The 15768-nt window shown below is 41.4% G+C and overlaps 2 protein-coding genes across 4 annotated transcripts in view; both read left to right on the top strand.

Annotated features, from left to right (window-relative positions):
* meis2a (Meis homeobox 2a) overlaps nt 1-2757 on the top strand; it is a 78310-nt gene extending 75553 nt beyond the window's left edge. For all 3 annotated transcript variants that reach the window (XM_062439855.1, XM_062439854.1, XM_062439856.1), the window contains one exon: nt 2621-2757. The gene's annotated coding sequence lies outside the window, so the exon portion shown is untranslated. The remainder of the gene's footprint in view (nt 1-2620) is intronic.
* On the top strand, nt 2556-3073 carry LOC134000511 (homeobox protein Meis2-like). Its single transcript, XM_062439858.1, has one exon. It carries the CDS (start codon nt 2632-2634, stop codon nt 2929-2931), a length of 300 nt encoding a protein of 99 aa, XP_062295842.1. The 5' UTR covers nt 2556-2631; the 3' UTR covers nt 2932-3073.
* The last annotated feature ends 12695 nt before the right edge of the window (nt 3074-15768 follow it).

Raw genomic sequence — 15768 nt, 5'->3', positions numbered from 1 at the left:
CCTGAGCGAGATATACGGGCCGTGGGTGACATGGCCGATCCTTCACTGGGGGTTTGGTTTGAGCTGTGTAAAGGGAAGAATGAGTGTGAGGGGGGGCTGTGTGTTTTGATTATTTTTTACTGGAGGGAGACGATTTAAGGGGGGGCGGGGGCCACTGACTAGCCTGACCTGAGTCTCACAGACAAGAGCAGGGAGACATTGAGATAAATTTATAAGGTTGTAGAAACAAGCATGGCTGCATCTAAAAGGAGGGAATCTCTTTCACGCATACAGATACAGTGTCTCTGTGTCACTGTCTTTCTAAATCTCTTTCTCACACACACACACCCACACCCATACACACACAATCCCTATACAGCTAAATGGCGGCAGCCTGATTAAGCTGGCCATTCTGCCTCCCGCTAGTGCCACAGTGCTGACATTTGAAAAATCAAGACATATCACATCCTAAAGGCGGCAGGGCAGAAGGGATTTTGCACCTAAACTCCCTTGCCCAATGAGGCACAATATAATAACACTTACCTTGATTAAAAGAACCCTTTATATGTAAATGGAGACTGGATTTTCCAAAGGGTCACAGCAACGATTCTGCCGACAGAGATCATTTCACCCCTCTGGTCCTTGCTTTCTCTCTTTCTCTCTCTCTCTCTCAATCTCTCTCTCTCTCTCTCTCTCACTCTGTATCTCCCTGTCTCTCACTCGTTTTCTCTCATCCCCTCCTGTCTTTGCTAATGGCAGCAGGAGAAAAAAAAAGGAAAATCAGGAAGCAATGTTCCCTAAAACAGCCACACAGAGACAACATTTGCTCAGGTTGGCTAATTCTTAATATAGGGCTATATAATTTTGAGACTATTTAATTACGTAACATACTTTATGCTTCATGACCAATTACATTAATAGCTTAATACAGAGGAATATTATCCTCTCTTGATTTGATTACACAGCCACACAATATGGTATATTTGGTACTTAATTATGGCCAGCCATTGAGCAGGACTGCTGTGCCATAACAGAAGCACACAGTCAGTCAGCCAGGGAGACAGGCATGCAGGGATGGAGAGAGGGAGAGAGAGGCCCGGTCTGTCCTCAGTTATTGTCTTCAGATGGTTTTACCACTCTTGTTAATAAAGGAGGGGGGTCTCAGATCTACTTAACGGAATGACTACAGCTTACAAGACTGGAGATTACCAGCTTACAGTGTCAAAAACATCTGCTGGGCCTTTTAACAGGGGCTGCTCTAGGTTATATGGAGGTGAGGGCACCCATCATACCCCAACACCCTGAATGATTTATTTATTTTATGACCCCAGTAGTGAGGTTTTAAGAGACCTGCTCTGACAAACATGTGCATTTCAAATGAACTGACATGGAAAGGGAGTGTTAGAAAATGGCACAGCTTTCAACCAATGAGACTGGTCATTAATCTTGGCCTTTGCTGTCCCTTTTTCCCTCTCTCCTTTCTGTCGCCCTCCTCTTCCCCTCACCAGGGCCCTCCAGTGTAATTTCTTAATTGCAGTGTACTAAGGTGGAGGAATGCAGAGAGTGAGCATGCCTAGTGACCTTGCAGTGACCTCTCCCCTCCTATTACAGCTCCTAATCCCCCAGGGGTTCACATTACAAAGCAGGCCGGCCCAAACCCAGGCCCCCTGGCTCCAGCGGGACCCCCTGCTCTCACTTGTCTCTCCCCAAGGTCCAGGCTTCTAGACCAGCCATGTTCCCATACTCCAGTCCCAGGCTCCAGGAACAACCCCCCCTCCACATCTTCCTCTTTTCTTTCTCATTACAACAAACAGCCGTGTGAAAAGCCAAACAGTGGCACTGCAGAGCGCGCTCTGTGTTCTGGTTCCTGTCACAGTATGAGGGATGCCAGCATGCTGAGGTCGCTACACATATGAAGTAGTGTCCATCTTAAGCAACATCAATATACTCCACCTCCTTATTCCTTTCCTTTCTCTTTCTACTTACTTTTATCGTTGTTGCTCTGTCTTGGTGCTGCCTTCCTCTCTCTTTTTTCACTTCCAAAACCCACACACACTGTACATGTGAGAGCAGTATTTTGTTTTGCTTAAAATGCTCCCATTCATGGGTGGAACCAAGTCTTTAATGTTCACTGTCTTGGTGATACTGCTAACTGAGTCCTAAATTATTTAATAACTTCTTTAAGGGATTCTAAATCAAATATGTTCACAGAGGCATGTTCCCATGAGAGAACGCCTGTTCGGTTTGTCACTAAACTCAGCTGGGGAATTGACTTTTCCACTCAAGTATTAGCACTTCTCCACATCAATACAGCTGGTTGGTTTTCCTCACATCCTCCAGGACTGTAGTGTCTGTGGATGACCGAGGATCACTTTCCAACCTGAGACCTGACCACAACGCTATTGGGCATTGTAAACCCCTCACCATAGCCTAAAATAGCCCAGCGCAATAATGTCTCTCTTTACTTTAGGAGCTAAAAGCGCTGCAGTCGCAGACGCAGTGTCGTAAAATTTTGCTAAGCTCTTTGTTGTTGAAGTCATGTGTAAATTGAATTAAGGCCTGTTAATGGAGAGGCAGTGCAGTGAGAAATGTGTTTTATTGACTGTGTAAATACATTTTCCTCTTTCTGTCTTCCTCCCAGGTCTGCCAGGCATGCCAGGGGAATATGTACCTCAGAGCGGTCCTATGGGCATGAGCATGGCCCCAACCACTTACACCAACCCTCATCAGATGACCTCTCACCCTTCCCATCTCCGACACGGACCCCCTCTCCACGCGTACCTTCCCGATCACCACCACACCCGCCATCCTCACCACCCTCATCATGCCATGCTGATGCACGGAGGACCCTCGTCGCACCCAGGAATGACCATGTCTGCACAGAGAACCCCCTTGCTCACTCCTATTGACCCCAGTACTGGAGGACAAGGCCTGGACATCCATGCCCAATAGTATAAGGGAACTTTGCTACCAAGACAACAGCAGCTACTACAAGAAAACAGTTAAAAAGAAAGCAGCAGCCCACAATAAATCCTATTTTGAGACTATTTTTAAGAATAAAAAGTGAAGCCTTTTGACCAGAATTTGACACTAAAGAAACAGAATTCCAGATGAACTGTGATAATTCTTTTTTTTTTTTTTTAACTTGTCAATTTTGTTACTTTCATCCAAACAGAGGACCAAGCTGACAAGAACACTTTGTAAAGTCTTGGGCTTTTGTTAAAGATCAACAGAGGATGTTTTGACATACACGTGTGTGAAGAACGGACAGATACACACACTCCAAAACACACACTTTTTCGCACACACCTTCATAAACACTTTCATGTCACGCATCTAAAATAAAAATCACTCTGGAAGATTTAAAAAAAGAAACAACAGAAAGACTCCAAGAGTTATAACTACTGTAGTATAAAAAATATAGATAAATAAGTTAAAACTTGTGCATTTTTCGTTGATCACATGGTTTATGTTTTCTGAGCTAGTTTTAGAATTAAAGGTTAACCTTTTCTCTCTCACACTGTGTGTGCTCCTTCCTGGAGGAGAAACTGTCTCGCAGCACAGCACTATAAAAGAAAAAAGGAAAAAAAAAAACAATAAGAAGATGGAACATCTCAAAAAGGCTCCAAACCACAGAGGGCAATCAGGTCCTGTCCCCCATAAGAACAGGGCATGATGGGAAAAGGCTGCTAAATGACACCGGATCTCTCCAGAAGATTCAGTTTGAACATTTGTCATGCCCCTCTTTTTTTGGCTCATGAATGAATGTTGCCCTGTAGATTTTAAAGGAAAAAAAATCTTTGTTTGAATTGCCCAAGCACTGGATTGTGTTGGTTTTATACATTTTTATTTTAATATTATTTTATTTTTTTGTACCCTGGACTCTCATTGGTGAGAGCCTATTGAAGGAAGCTTAATAGTGGAAAAGCAACATCCTACACAGCTTCTTTATCTGCGGATCAACATTCTTGCCATAAGGACAATACTGACACAAACGTTGATTCTGTGGCACTGGAGAAGCATTTGATGGTTGATGCACCAAAAAACCTAAAACTAAAAAAAAAAAAAAAAAAAAAAAGAAAGAAAGAAAAAAAATCTTAAATTATGAACTCAATGCTTTTGGGGGGGGGGAAAAGCTGAGAGAATATTGTAACAAACTTCGTACAGAGTTCAGTCTATTAATTGTTTCATGTTAGATATTCTATGTGTTTACCTCAATTGAAAAAGAATGTTTTTGCTAGTTTCAGATCTGCTGTGGCATTGATATTGTATGTCCATGAATTCCTTCCTTTTTCAGCACGTGTTCCTCACTAGATGATAAGATGCCGTCTCCCTTAAGCTTTGTCAAAAATACATTAAATACTTGTATGAGGACTGTGACGTAATGTTTAAAAGGTGTTCAGTCACAAATGCTGTAATAAATATTTCATTTTTGATTTTGTTAGATTTTTGTGTGATTAACTGAGAGTCTTTATCTATGTTGCCATTTTAACAGTAATAAGATTCATTATTATTATTGCCATTTCTGCGTCGTCGCTTGTCAATATGGTCTCAAGTTTTAATTATAAATTCGTAAATTTAAAAATATTTAAATTCCCACTTTTCCAGCAGTCCGTTCCCAGTGGCTTGCAGACTGCCCCATTGGGTATCAAACACCCTCTTTAAACGACAATTACAAATTACGATTGAAATGTATCTTGCCATGGCAATTTATTTAGGCGCACAAATATGTCCACCAAATGATAACTGTCAAATGCAAATGAAGGGTATAAATTACACAGCGAATTCACCATCAACCCGACTTAGCTTTAGACCAAAAGATAAAGGCTCACTAAAAAGGAGGCGGACGTGGCCTTAGTTCACAAATTGCAGAATAGACAAAAATAAATTAGATTTTCCGAAGAGTATTGATTTTACACTGAATCTAAAACTCTCAACAACAAAACAATCTCAATGTGTTATATGCAGAGGTAAATATGAATTTATAAAATGTTTTAAAACGGATTAATAATATTTTAAATATGTCTGGCCGTTTAAACAAAGTAGAGTATCCGTAATCTGGAGGGGGGAAAAGTTCACTTATTTTAGATGCATTCACCCTTCACTCTGTCCCCGGCTTTCACACAATAGAGCAAGCATTTGTTCCCTGTGTAATTGCTCCAACTGAGAACCATTGCTGGGCCTCCTTCATTGAGCGCTCTGCTCGTTTCTGCCGTTTTGCAGCGCCGCCTGTCGGCCTAACATGGTACCGTCGTCCAGGAGTCCACAGATGGGCTTTAATAGGTTATCTCTTCTCTCTCTTCTCTCTCTGCTCGCCTGTGTTTGCCCGCGGCCATCCAAGTCATAGCCTTAGACCAGAAATGACAACATCACTTCGGCTAAAATATTTCCTGTCCCTAGAATAGATACTTCAAACTTCTGCAATGTTGGATTCAAGGCTTCTTTTTTTTCTCTTAAGTGTTTGTCTTTTAATTTTCACTGCAAACACTGTTTAGCACTTCAATAATTCTCAGAATCAACTAATCAGAAAAAGTAAGAAACAACAACAACAACGAAATAATAATTATAATGATAATAATCATATTATTATTATTATTATTATTATTATTAGTAGTAGTAGTAGTAGTAGTAGTAGTAGTAGTATTAGTATTAGTATTATTAGTATTATTAGTATTATTAGTATTATTATTATTACATTGTATAGAAACAAAATTCTATTTAGTGCATGAAAACAAACTAACCTGGATTTTCGTTTATATAAACTCGTTTTTGTAAACTCAGCTCATGTGGCCTGCTGAAAGGTTTTTTTTTTTTCTTTCAACAAGCAGCTCTTCGCTTGTATTATTCTGGATTTTTTCAAATCATTTGCATTGGCCCAAAAATGACCTGATCCTTATTTTGCTATTAATTAATTTGTAGTTTTTCAGAACTAGGCTATTATAAATTATCAACTCTCAAAATGTATTTTTGCAAACACGCATTTGTTTAAACAGCAGTTTAAATAGTTTGTTCATTTATTTATTCAACTTTTTTTTCTGTTTAGAAAGAAAAGAAAAATGTGATGTTAATTATAATGACGTCTTTTTGTGATTTAAAAATCACCTTGGAGACCAAATATTTCCAGTATAATTTTCTGGAGGCAAAGCTTTAAAATAATGTTTTTAACAATATCAACAGTTTATTTTCTGTATAGTGGAAAAAAGTTCCTTTTAACCCAGTGATGGTCACTCAACAGCATGATCTCCTTTAATGTTCGTCTAGTATTTGCTTTTAATGTAATGCATGTTGTCTGTGAAATTTGGGACGTATTAACTGCACAGGTTGTCTTTATGTAACATTTTTCCACGCGCACAGAGGAGAGTTAAGTCTTAACCAGGTCGAAAAAGTAAATGTAGATATTTATTGGTTTTACACTAGAGTCTAGTTAATGATGCATCTTACTCTCTCAAGTATTTAAAACCTAAAAGTCCTTTTTTGTTTTTCTTGTGCTCTATTATTCTGCGGATAAAACGGAAGGAAGAAGCCCTCCGTTTTGTGCGGAGATTATCAGATGAAAAAGAGAGAAAACGTGAGGATTACTATGGATGGAGAGGATTTTAATATTAATAGTTTTCTTCTTTTTTTTTTTTTCCCCTTCCCTCCCGGCCTCCCTCCCTGCCTCCCTCCTCCTCCACCTCCTCCTACCCCCTTTTCCCGATGAGACAGAAGGTAGATTGCCTCTGCTGCTTTCCTTTTGCCGATTCGGTGTGACAGGGATGATGGATGATCCAGCCGAGCTAAACAACTCCTCCCCTTCATCTCCTCCCTGTCAAAGCCAGTCCGGGCTGCTGCTGCAGGAATAAAATAAGGAATATATTCCCTCTGCACTGCTGCACAATGCAGCCCCGGTCCTCTGGAAGACACTCACTTTGCCCGTGCAACAAAATTAAAAGTCCACACAGTTTACCCGCTAGAAACATGTGCTTATGTGTGTGTGTGTGTGTGTGTGTGTGTGTGCGCGCACCACAGAGGCAACGTGTTAATAATGCTTATGTTATTGGCTCTCTTTTCTCTGCACAGCGTCTGGTAAAGTGGGGTGTGTGATCTGGGAGAGGGCTGCAAATATGTATATTTTGATACACGCGTGCATCTGCTGGCTGAGAGGGAGAAACACTTTTTTTTAAAGAAAAAAAGTTTTGCGTCTTTGTTTTTCTTTTAAAACGCTGATTTGGATAGTGGTCATAAAAAAGGACGCACACGCGGGGGCTGAGTGTCTTTCGCTTTGCAGCTGGCTCTCCCCAAAATGGCTTGCTCTGGGGGACAGTTTTTAGGTTTTTTTGTTTTTTTTGTGAATTGTGAATGTGTGCGTGCTGCCCTCCTTTTCTTTCTTTTTTAACATTTCAGCAGTTTTCTCTCCTCTTGCCATAAGGTGTTTCTATGACTACGTTATGTAGGCCTGTGTTAGCGGGTCAGAGGCGGGGGTCCCTGGGAGAAAAGGGCCGCATTTGGCTGATCATTTATCAATGTCAACCGCATAATGATTCTCCCTGCAGTCCCCCTATTGATGAGGATAATTACATTAGCTCAGAGTGACTGATCAATAAAGCCCAGGGAAAATGGTTTATTATAGCACCACCAAAAGGGCTTTCTGGAAGAGGGGGACTGGCTGCTTTAAAAAAAAAAAAAAAAAAAGAAAGAAAGAAAAAAAGGCAGGGTTCATCTGCGCAATCTAAACTCCGGAAAGATAATCGAGTGAGAGGCAAAACTTCATCTTGACGTAGTTTGTGTTGTGATTTCAGTGCAACCTTTAGTTTTTCCCTCCCACGATTGTGTTGTATTCTCATCTTTTCTTCCTTTTTTTCATGTTTACTGCCTGAAGGGAAACTAGTTTATTTTTTTTTCATCATGCTCTGGAATCCAAAATACACTACAATATCCATCCTTATTACACGAGGAAACACTTGACCTTCTTGGTGTGGAAATCATACAGTTTTACAACCAGCTGGCAAACTCTGATTGACTAATGCAGAATTCATTCATGTTTTGTGTGATCATACCTGATGACCAAAAAAAAAAAAAAAAACTGGAGGTAACATGGAACCTAAAGGCACCATGTAACTGGTTAAGTTGTGATTTTTAGAAAATATTCTCGTTATAATTTGTCTTCTCTGCATCTTGATGGCAGTGACGCCTGACGCAGTGAGCAATAGCTCAGATCAAACCGGCCTTCGTGTGGAAAACCTTAAAAAGTAAACAAAAAAGTCGTCTTGTTTGGCTGGTCAAGTAGCAGAAATACTACACCGACATAAACAAAATACTCCATAAAGACGACGAGTAAATTATTTCCTGACCCTTCTCTCCCTCTCAGTCTCCCCCTCCATGTGCGTGTGCTCTTTAATTGTCAACAACTTATCCCCTGCAGGAATGTTGCAAACTCTTTCGCCTTAATTCTCCGTGGTGAGCCGTGCCAGCTCCCATTTACCACTGATGAACGTGTCTGCAGGAGACAGCTCCATTATCTAGTTATCATTTATGATAGTATTTCCTCACACAATAGAAGAGGAAACGTGCCTACACAGATAGTCCCATTGATGGCTCTTCGCTGCCCTTTTACAAATAACGCGGAGTCGCTTAAAGGCTATTTATTTGATGGCATTTTGATAAAGAGAAAATTATGATTTTATCTGGAAAACAAAACCCGGACATATTGGAATTACATGCAATTAAGACCTGATGAGAAGTTGTTTTGTTCTTTTTTTTTTATTTGAAAAAACAAAAAACAAAAACACAACAAAAAACAAACAATAAAATCCAGTGTTCTTTTATCCGTTGAATATTAATTCAACAGATACACATATGTGCATCAGACTACATTTCAGACAGAGTGGAGAACATAAAACTCTCTTTAGGAGAAATGCTGAAATGAAGAAGTGCCTCCTCTGTGCTGGCTAATGGCTGATATTCAGGACTTTTTGCGCGCTTGGCCGCCTGTCTTCTTAAAAATGAGTGACAGTCACCACCACAGCCCCCCTTCCCCGACATACACACACACACACACACACACACACACACACACACACACACACACACACACACACACACACACACACACACACACACACACACACACACACACACACCACTAAAATAAATCTTAATGATGTAAAAAATTATAATTAGTCAAGTAACATAGCTACAGGGGTTGTGGATGATCAGTAAGTGGAAATTGCAGTGGCCAGTTGGGAAGCAGAAAAGAGGGCGTGTGAGTGCAGAATAAATAAAGCGCAATAAAAAGGGAAATAGCCGGAGTTTAGTCAAGCCTTGAGGTACTCAAACCTTTATTTCAATCAGTTAAGATTTAATTAGGCAAGCCCCAGGCCCGAGTGTCTCCTTTTTCTCTCTCATTATGTCGTCTTCTCCAGCGCTGTGTTACAATGGCCCCAAGGTTGTCAACATTTGACCGGTTTTTCCAGTGAAATAATCACGGTTTATGGCTTGAGAAGCCATAAGATTCACAAATAAATCTGACATTATTCCATTATGAGAAGGACGTCCTAACAGTGAGCGGCGAAAATATCGATTGTCTTAATTTATGGGTTGTTGTTACTGTTGTCCTAAGTTGATTGTTTTTATCCCAAATTTCCTTCAGTTATTTTGAGAGCTTAAAAAAAAGGTTAGAAATATCTTGCGGGTAGCCGAGGGCAGCAAAGTGAGACATTTCACAAGAAGTGTAAATAACAGGGGGCTGAGAGAGGAGGGGAGGGAGAGAGACACACACAGAGAGAAAACATTTTCTAAAATATTATATTGCTCATGGTTATTGAATAATAAGCGCTATCCTATTGGTACGGTTCAAATCAAATAATTGATCATCTCCATATGACATAGATGCTTTTTGCCGGGAGAGATAAAGCAAGAGAAAAAGAACCCCTCCCCACCACACCCTTGGGCGCACTGTTATTACATGATGGCGACCCCTTCTGGAGGCCAACGTAAATGTGTTTATGGAGAGAAGAAGAAAGAGAAGAAGAGGAAGAAGAAGAAGAAGAAGAAGAAGAAGAAGAAGAAGAAGAAGAAGAAGAAGAAGAAGAAGAAGAAGAAGAAGAAGAAGAAGAAGAAAAAGAAGAAGGAGAGGCCTGTCTATCTGTCTGGTGTGACACCAGCTGGTGTGAAGCCTTCATTCACTTTGGATTTTTTTTCCTTTTCACTACCTTAAAAAATCATGCAAAAGAGATGGACCGTTTCTATCATGTTCCACCCTCTAAGATGATAAGAGCCTGACCTGCTACAGTGAATGTGACCTCCAAAGACTCTCATCTCATATTTACTCACAGGTATATAGCTTCTTATGCATGTATTAGGCGGCCACGTTGATGGTAAAATCAATAAAGATGGATTGTAGGGTCAATATTACGCTTTGCATGGGGACTTGTTGCCCGAGAGAGAGTGTGTGTGCGAGTGAGAGAAAGAGAGAGAGAGAGAAAGAGAGAGAGAGAGAGAGAAGAGCAATTCATAATGCGACCGCAACATCTCTGCAGGAGCTGTGTGTCTATGTGTATATGTGTGTGTGTTTAAAGGAGAGAGACTTGAAGAGCAGGGCAGCAGGGCTGAAGTCATCCAGCCAGGGGCCTGAAGGACCCGGCTAACACTGACATCATTAATCACGGCCCACTTGAAGATTATGACTGAAAGTATAGAATCGGTAACCATTATCGTCTCACATGGCACTTAAAACCTCTCCTTATTTTTCAAAACAGTGTAATGGCATAGAAGTCTATACAAGAAAAGAAAAAAAAAGAAAAAGAAACGGGGTAGAGTGGAGTGGTAGACTGGTATCACTGGGATGGAGTTACCGACTAACGTTTCCTCTGGAGGAAATATGAAGGAGACACAGAGGTGGTCCACTTCATTATGTGGCCAACATTGGTTTAATCATGATTATAATAATAATAACAGACTAATAATTCCATCTGCAATCAAACATAGCAATACACTGCAATTGATTTAAATAGTGGTAATGATAATGATAATAAAAAATAACGACAGCAATAATAAAATAATAGGCCCAATAAGAACGCTTTTATTATGATTGTATTATTATGATTATTACAATAATACAAAATAACGAAATACAATAATTTCGTTTTGAAAATAAATTAGACGCGTTTTAAAATCAGAAGTACAAAAAGTGCGGTGTTTCCTGCTTTGTGTTTAAAAAAGGAAACGGCTTTGTTAATATTTTAATATTTTCGGCAAAGTTTTTGTCAGGGTGACAAATGATTGGGATAATCTCAATTACAGAGCAAAGCAAGGGAGGAGAATTATCCATTTAAATCGACTGTCTTTAAAACGAATTCGTGTTTTTCTTTTTTTTTCTGTAAGTCTGTTTTTCTTTTTTCCCCCTCTTTTTTGTGTGCCAGAGACCGGTATCGTGTCATTTTGTAGACATAATAATGTTAGGCTATCATAAAGGCAAAATAAATAGATGAAACGTTCCAGCTGCGTAACATCTGCAAACTGTGAAACCGACTTCCTCCTCAGATTACGTTACAAAATATATTAGGCCTATATCAAAGAATGTAAACGCATCCACGCTGCTATTTAAGGAAATATGTTCCCACAGCATCAACTGCAGCATCAGAGTCTCTTTTTTTTGGTTAGTCTGTCCATTTAAGTTTGTCATTTCTGGTGTTTTATGCCAGATGATCCAATGACTGATAGTGTGAGGACTGCAACGAAAAACGCATCCTACAGTACATCTGACATTTTGTAACATCCCTGAGATCACTTTGATGTGCATGCTCCTATTTTATAGCTATGTGAGTGTTTGGACCAGTGAACAGCATATTAGAGATGCAAGAAAAGCTAGCAAGGTCCCTGTTAGCAGTCGGAAGCTGCAGTGATGAAAAGGAATAGCTGGTGTCAAGAACTTTTTTAGCACATCACTACAGCTGGTGGGAATAAATAGTAGCCAACTGAAGACGAGGAGGGAGGGAGGGAGGGAGAGGAGGAGGAGGGGTGGGTGGGTTTGTGAAAGCTGGGATATAAGGCTGTTTGGGTATGTGACCACAGGGAACCTGGGTTTTCATATCTTCTCTACACAATAGAGGCCCTGTGCACGACTGTCTCACAAGTCCAACTTTGTTTCTCAACAAGGAGTGTAAACTGTTGTCAATATTCAGATAGCCTTCATCTGCCAATAATGACAGGCAGCCGGCTTCCTATCTTATCTGCAGGCCAGGTAGCGCCGTACCTGGGGGGAATAACTGCTGCGATAAAGAGTGTCTGGGCCAACAGAAAGGCTCTTGTCTGTCTGTGAGGAGTTAATGGAGAACGCCACTGGAGACAGGAAGTCCTCAGAAAGTGAAAAGCACTTTATTGCGCACCTGAATGGCTAGGCATAGGGTTTCTCTCAAACCCAATGGGAAAACCACATTACAGCTCCTTACACAGGGTCATTACAACAGGGCAATGGAGTTCAAGTGATTCATTGCATTTGAATGACAACATCACATCACTCCTTTCATTCTTCCCCCTTGTGTGACCTGAGGAGGATCCCTGTGGGACTGGGATGTTGTCAGTGGAGCGACGGAGCTGGAGTTACTGTAGAGAGAGTGCAAGACTTAGTCCCTTCAAGTTTTTCATTCAGGTGTGCGTGAAAAATCACTGCAACACACGTGTTGCCTCATCTACTTGTCAGTGACTCTGAGTCAGGACTGGTGTAGTGGCTGTTGCTTTCTTGCTTTCTGCAACAGGTTTCTGGGCCAATAACCCACAGTGCACTGCGATATGACATCATCAGGTCTCTAAAAATGAACTGCAACATCGATCCATTGCAGGCTGACCTCCCATAAGTCAAATATAGGCTAGATGATGTGGGACATGTGTTTGGATGGAAGTGTATATTTACCTGTCACCAGGAACTCAAGGGCATGGCAGCAGTGATGTTGTATCCAGTCCCAGAGTGGAGTGTTTTGGGGTGAAAATGAGTTGTAAAAGTGATAAATGGCCCACATTTCTCTGAGCTGAGGAGCACTGGAGCTGGCACCGTGCTTTCAGCCAAACAGTTAATTGCTCAGCACAGTGAAGGCCCAACAAAATACTCGTAAAGCATCACACACACACATACACACACATACACACACACACACACACACACACCGACACACAAAGGTTGAGTCCAGTCAACCTCTTCCTCTTTTCTCCCTCTCTGCTTTTCTTTTCTCGACTCCTCCGGCTAAATGGCTGCTTCCATCTCTGCCCTTCATAATTTCTCAGCACAAAAATATTATGTTGCTAGTGGCAACAGCTCAAAAAATAAAAAAACAATCACATCTGCTCTTTCAAATATTTCCAAAATTAAGCAGTCTTTACATAATGGAGGATTCGTCTCATCTGTGCAATTTCAGGCCAAGATTTATTGTGCTGTGATAAGGCTTGTTTTGACAAATGCAAGGCTACTTCTGAATGAACGCTGGGCTGGCACAGTGCGCAGGGCCAGACCCACTGTTATCAACTGGATTAGTGGCTCTGATTACGCCCTGGATTCAAGCACTGCTCTCAGCACCAATCAAAGTGCTGTGGTCGATGCATCCCATAATAGCTACAGTCGTCTCCATGGCCACCGCCACCCATGTACAGTAGCTCCACCTCCTCCTAAGTGCACTTATTTCATAATAACAAGCTAGCGACAGCTCTCATCAGGCCATCGCGCTCACAAATAGAGGACAGTGGATATGGTTAGCCAGGGTTTGTTTTGAGCCTCTTGCAACTAACCTTTCCCCCTGACTACCTCCACAGTCATATTTTCCTGCCACACAACTCTAATCTTTAAGAATGTCATTGGTTCTCACTGACGTCTACTGCTGCCTTTCTGTTGTCGCTCCCTCTTCTTCTTCTCTTCTACCCTGCTGTTCTCCTCACCCCACCCATCCCCATGCTGGCCTGTACCTGTACCTGTGGATGTAAGCAGGCCTCCTCTGGACCCTCGCTGTGAGCAGGAGATGACACACTTTCTGGGTCACTTCTGTCACAGTCCAAATGCCACTCAGGGGGGCTGACCTTTCCAGTGGTCGATGCTAGAGCGGGCAGCCCCCATGCAGGCTGTCACCCCTGTGGTTCCAACCACAAATGCACGCTCCCTCCATTTCACTGACAAACCTTTTTTCCCTCCAAACTCACCATGCTCCTCTGTGGTATTCCCCTCCTCCTTTTTTATCCATGACAATACATGTTAAAACAATGTGTGCAAATCAAAGGCGACAAGCAAAAATAGCTGCTGTAAAATATGGCTGATGTAAGACATCGCGACTAAACTCAAGTCCATCACAGGCCTCAGTGACGGTGACAGACGCATGGTGTATCAGGTCTCACTGGAAGGAACTTGAAATATGCTTCCTGGATTCATTTGAAGGTGTGGGTTACACAGCTAGTGCCTCTGTTTTTACAAATGTGAGCTTGGCTCTAAATGGAATACCTCAATTAGCAAGAAGCCCAGTCAACACCTTTCACTTTAACACATTATACCATCTAAGATATAGAGGTTCCATTGCCAAGATGTTCTTTCAAACAGAAAGGCACTCAAGTTGCTCATTTAGGGCTGTCAAAAATTGGGATATTTCAATGGTCAGGCCCTGGGTGCATGTGATCTGATGTCATATCAGTCCCAAGAGTGATTTTTGCAGGGTGTTCATAGCTCTGAATTTTTTTGTTTTTCAAAGCTCTTGGCCGTGTCTCTGCTTGTCCCGCACTACGAGTGACTCACACGCCACTAAACTAAACTAGAACCCACATCTGCCCCCACCCCTCTGAGTGGATTAATGTGTCATAGTTGTTCCGTTTCCCTCAAACATACCATCTGCCCTCCATTCTGTCAATCAAACATACACTGCTTTGCCATTTAAAATCCCCCTGACCATTTTTTTCACGATCCATTGTTGTTTTTAAATAACAACGTCTGATTAGTGGGTTCCTAAAAATATAAATGAAATCTCTTCATATCTGCTACGGCTCAGTGTAGAGAGGCTGCCCCCCGCTTCCAGGACTGCTATTCAGGCCCTCTAAAAATCCTTTTTTGTAAATTTTAAACTGGCTCCTCTGACTCTTCCAGGATAACTTTTTATTTATTTCCACCCTGTGATGTCTTCCTGAGGCTGAGAGGATCCCTACTAAAAGCACTATGCTGCCTGGGGCAGAAACAGGCCAGAGCTCTCTCCACATAAATAACACAGAAGCGTGGAGGAAGTCTGTTTGGTGGTCTGCTGGAGGGATAGAATCTACCCTTCAGTCTTTCTCTGGTTCTGTCCTTCTCTCTCATTCTCTGCGTCTCAGTGGTCTATCTAGCAGCTTGGCTGAAGAGGCATAAAACAGCAGGATCTGGAAGAGATTTGGCCAAGATGTACATCTGAGTCGGTAGTGGACTTCCAATAGCCTGCGGGCCTAGGCCAGACAGAGTAGATGCTGTGAACTGGATCAAACTAATCTGACACATGGGAGTCACAGATTTAAGAATTGTAAGAATTATTACAATACTAGACAAATGTGTAACTAAATCGTTTTGCATGTAATTTCTTGGCAATATTGTAGCATGAAAAATATTAATATAGGCCTATAGCTTCATTTTTTTTCTCCTTTACACAAAATGGAGTGTCATTAATCCTCACATATTACTTTATATCAAAAATGGTCTTAAATGAAAAAATACTGTATCTCAAATTCTTGCTGAATGCCTCTTACGGGTCAAATTTCTTCAGAACACTGGTGTTCCTGGCCCCAGGAAGTGGCCTCTCCAAACAGGCCTTATTTGGAGAG

Source organism: Scomber scombrus, chromosome 19, assembly GCF_963691925.1.
Source record: "Scomber scombrus chromosome 19, fScoSco1.1, whole genome shotgun sequence".
Lineage (NCBI taxonomy): Eukaryota > Metazoa > Chordata > Actinopteri > Scombriformes > Scombridae > Scomber > Scomber scombrus.
This window is presented reverse-complemented; position numbering and strand designations above follow the sequence as displayed.

Bases quoted from the DNA above. Each gene is read 5' to 3' on its own strand.
- LOC134000511 (XM_062439858.1), top strand. From the start codon at position 2,632: ATGCCAGGGGAATATGTACCTCAGAGCGGTCCTATGGGCATGAGCATG.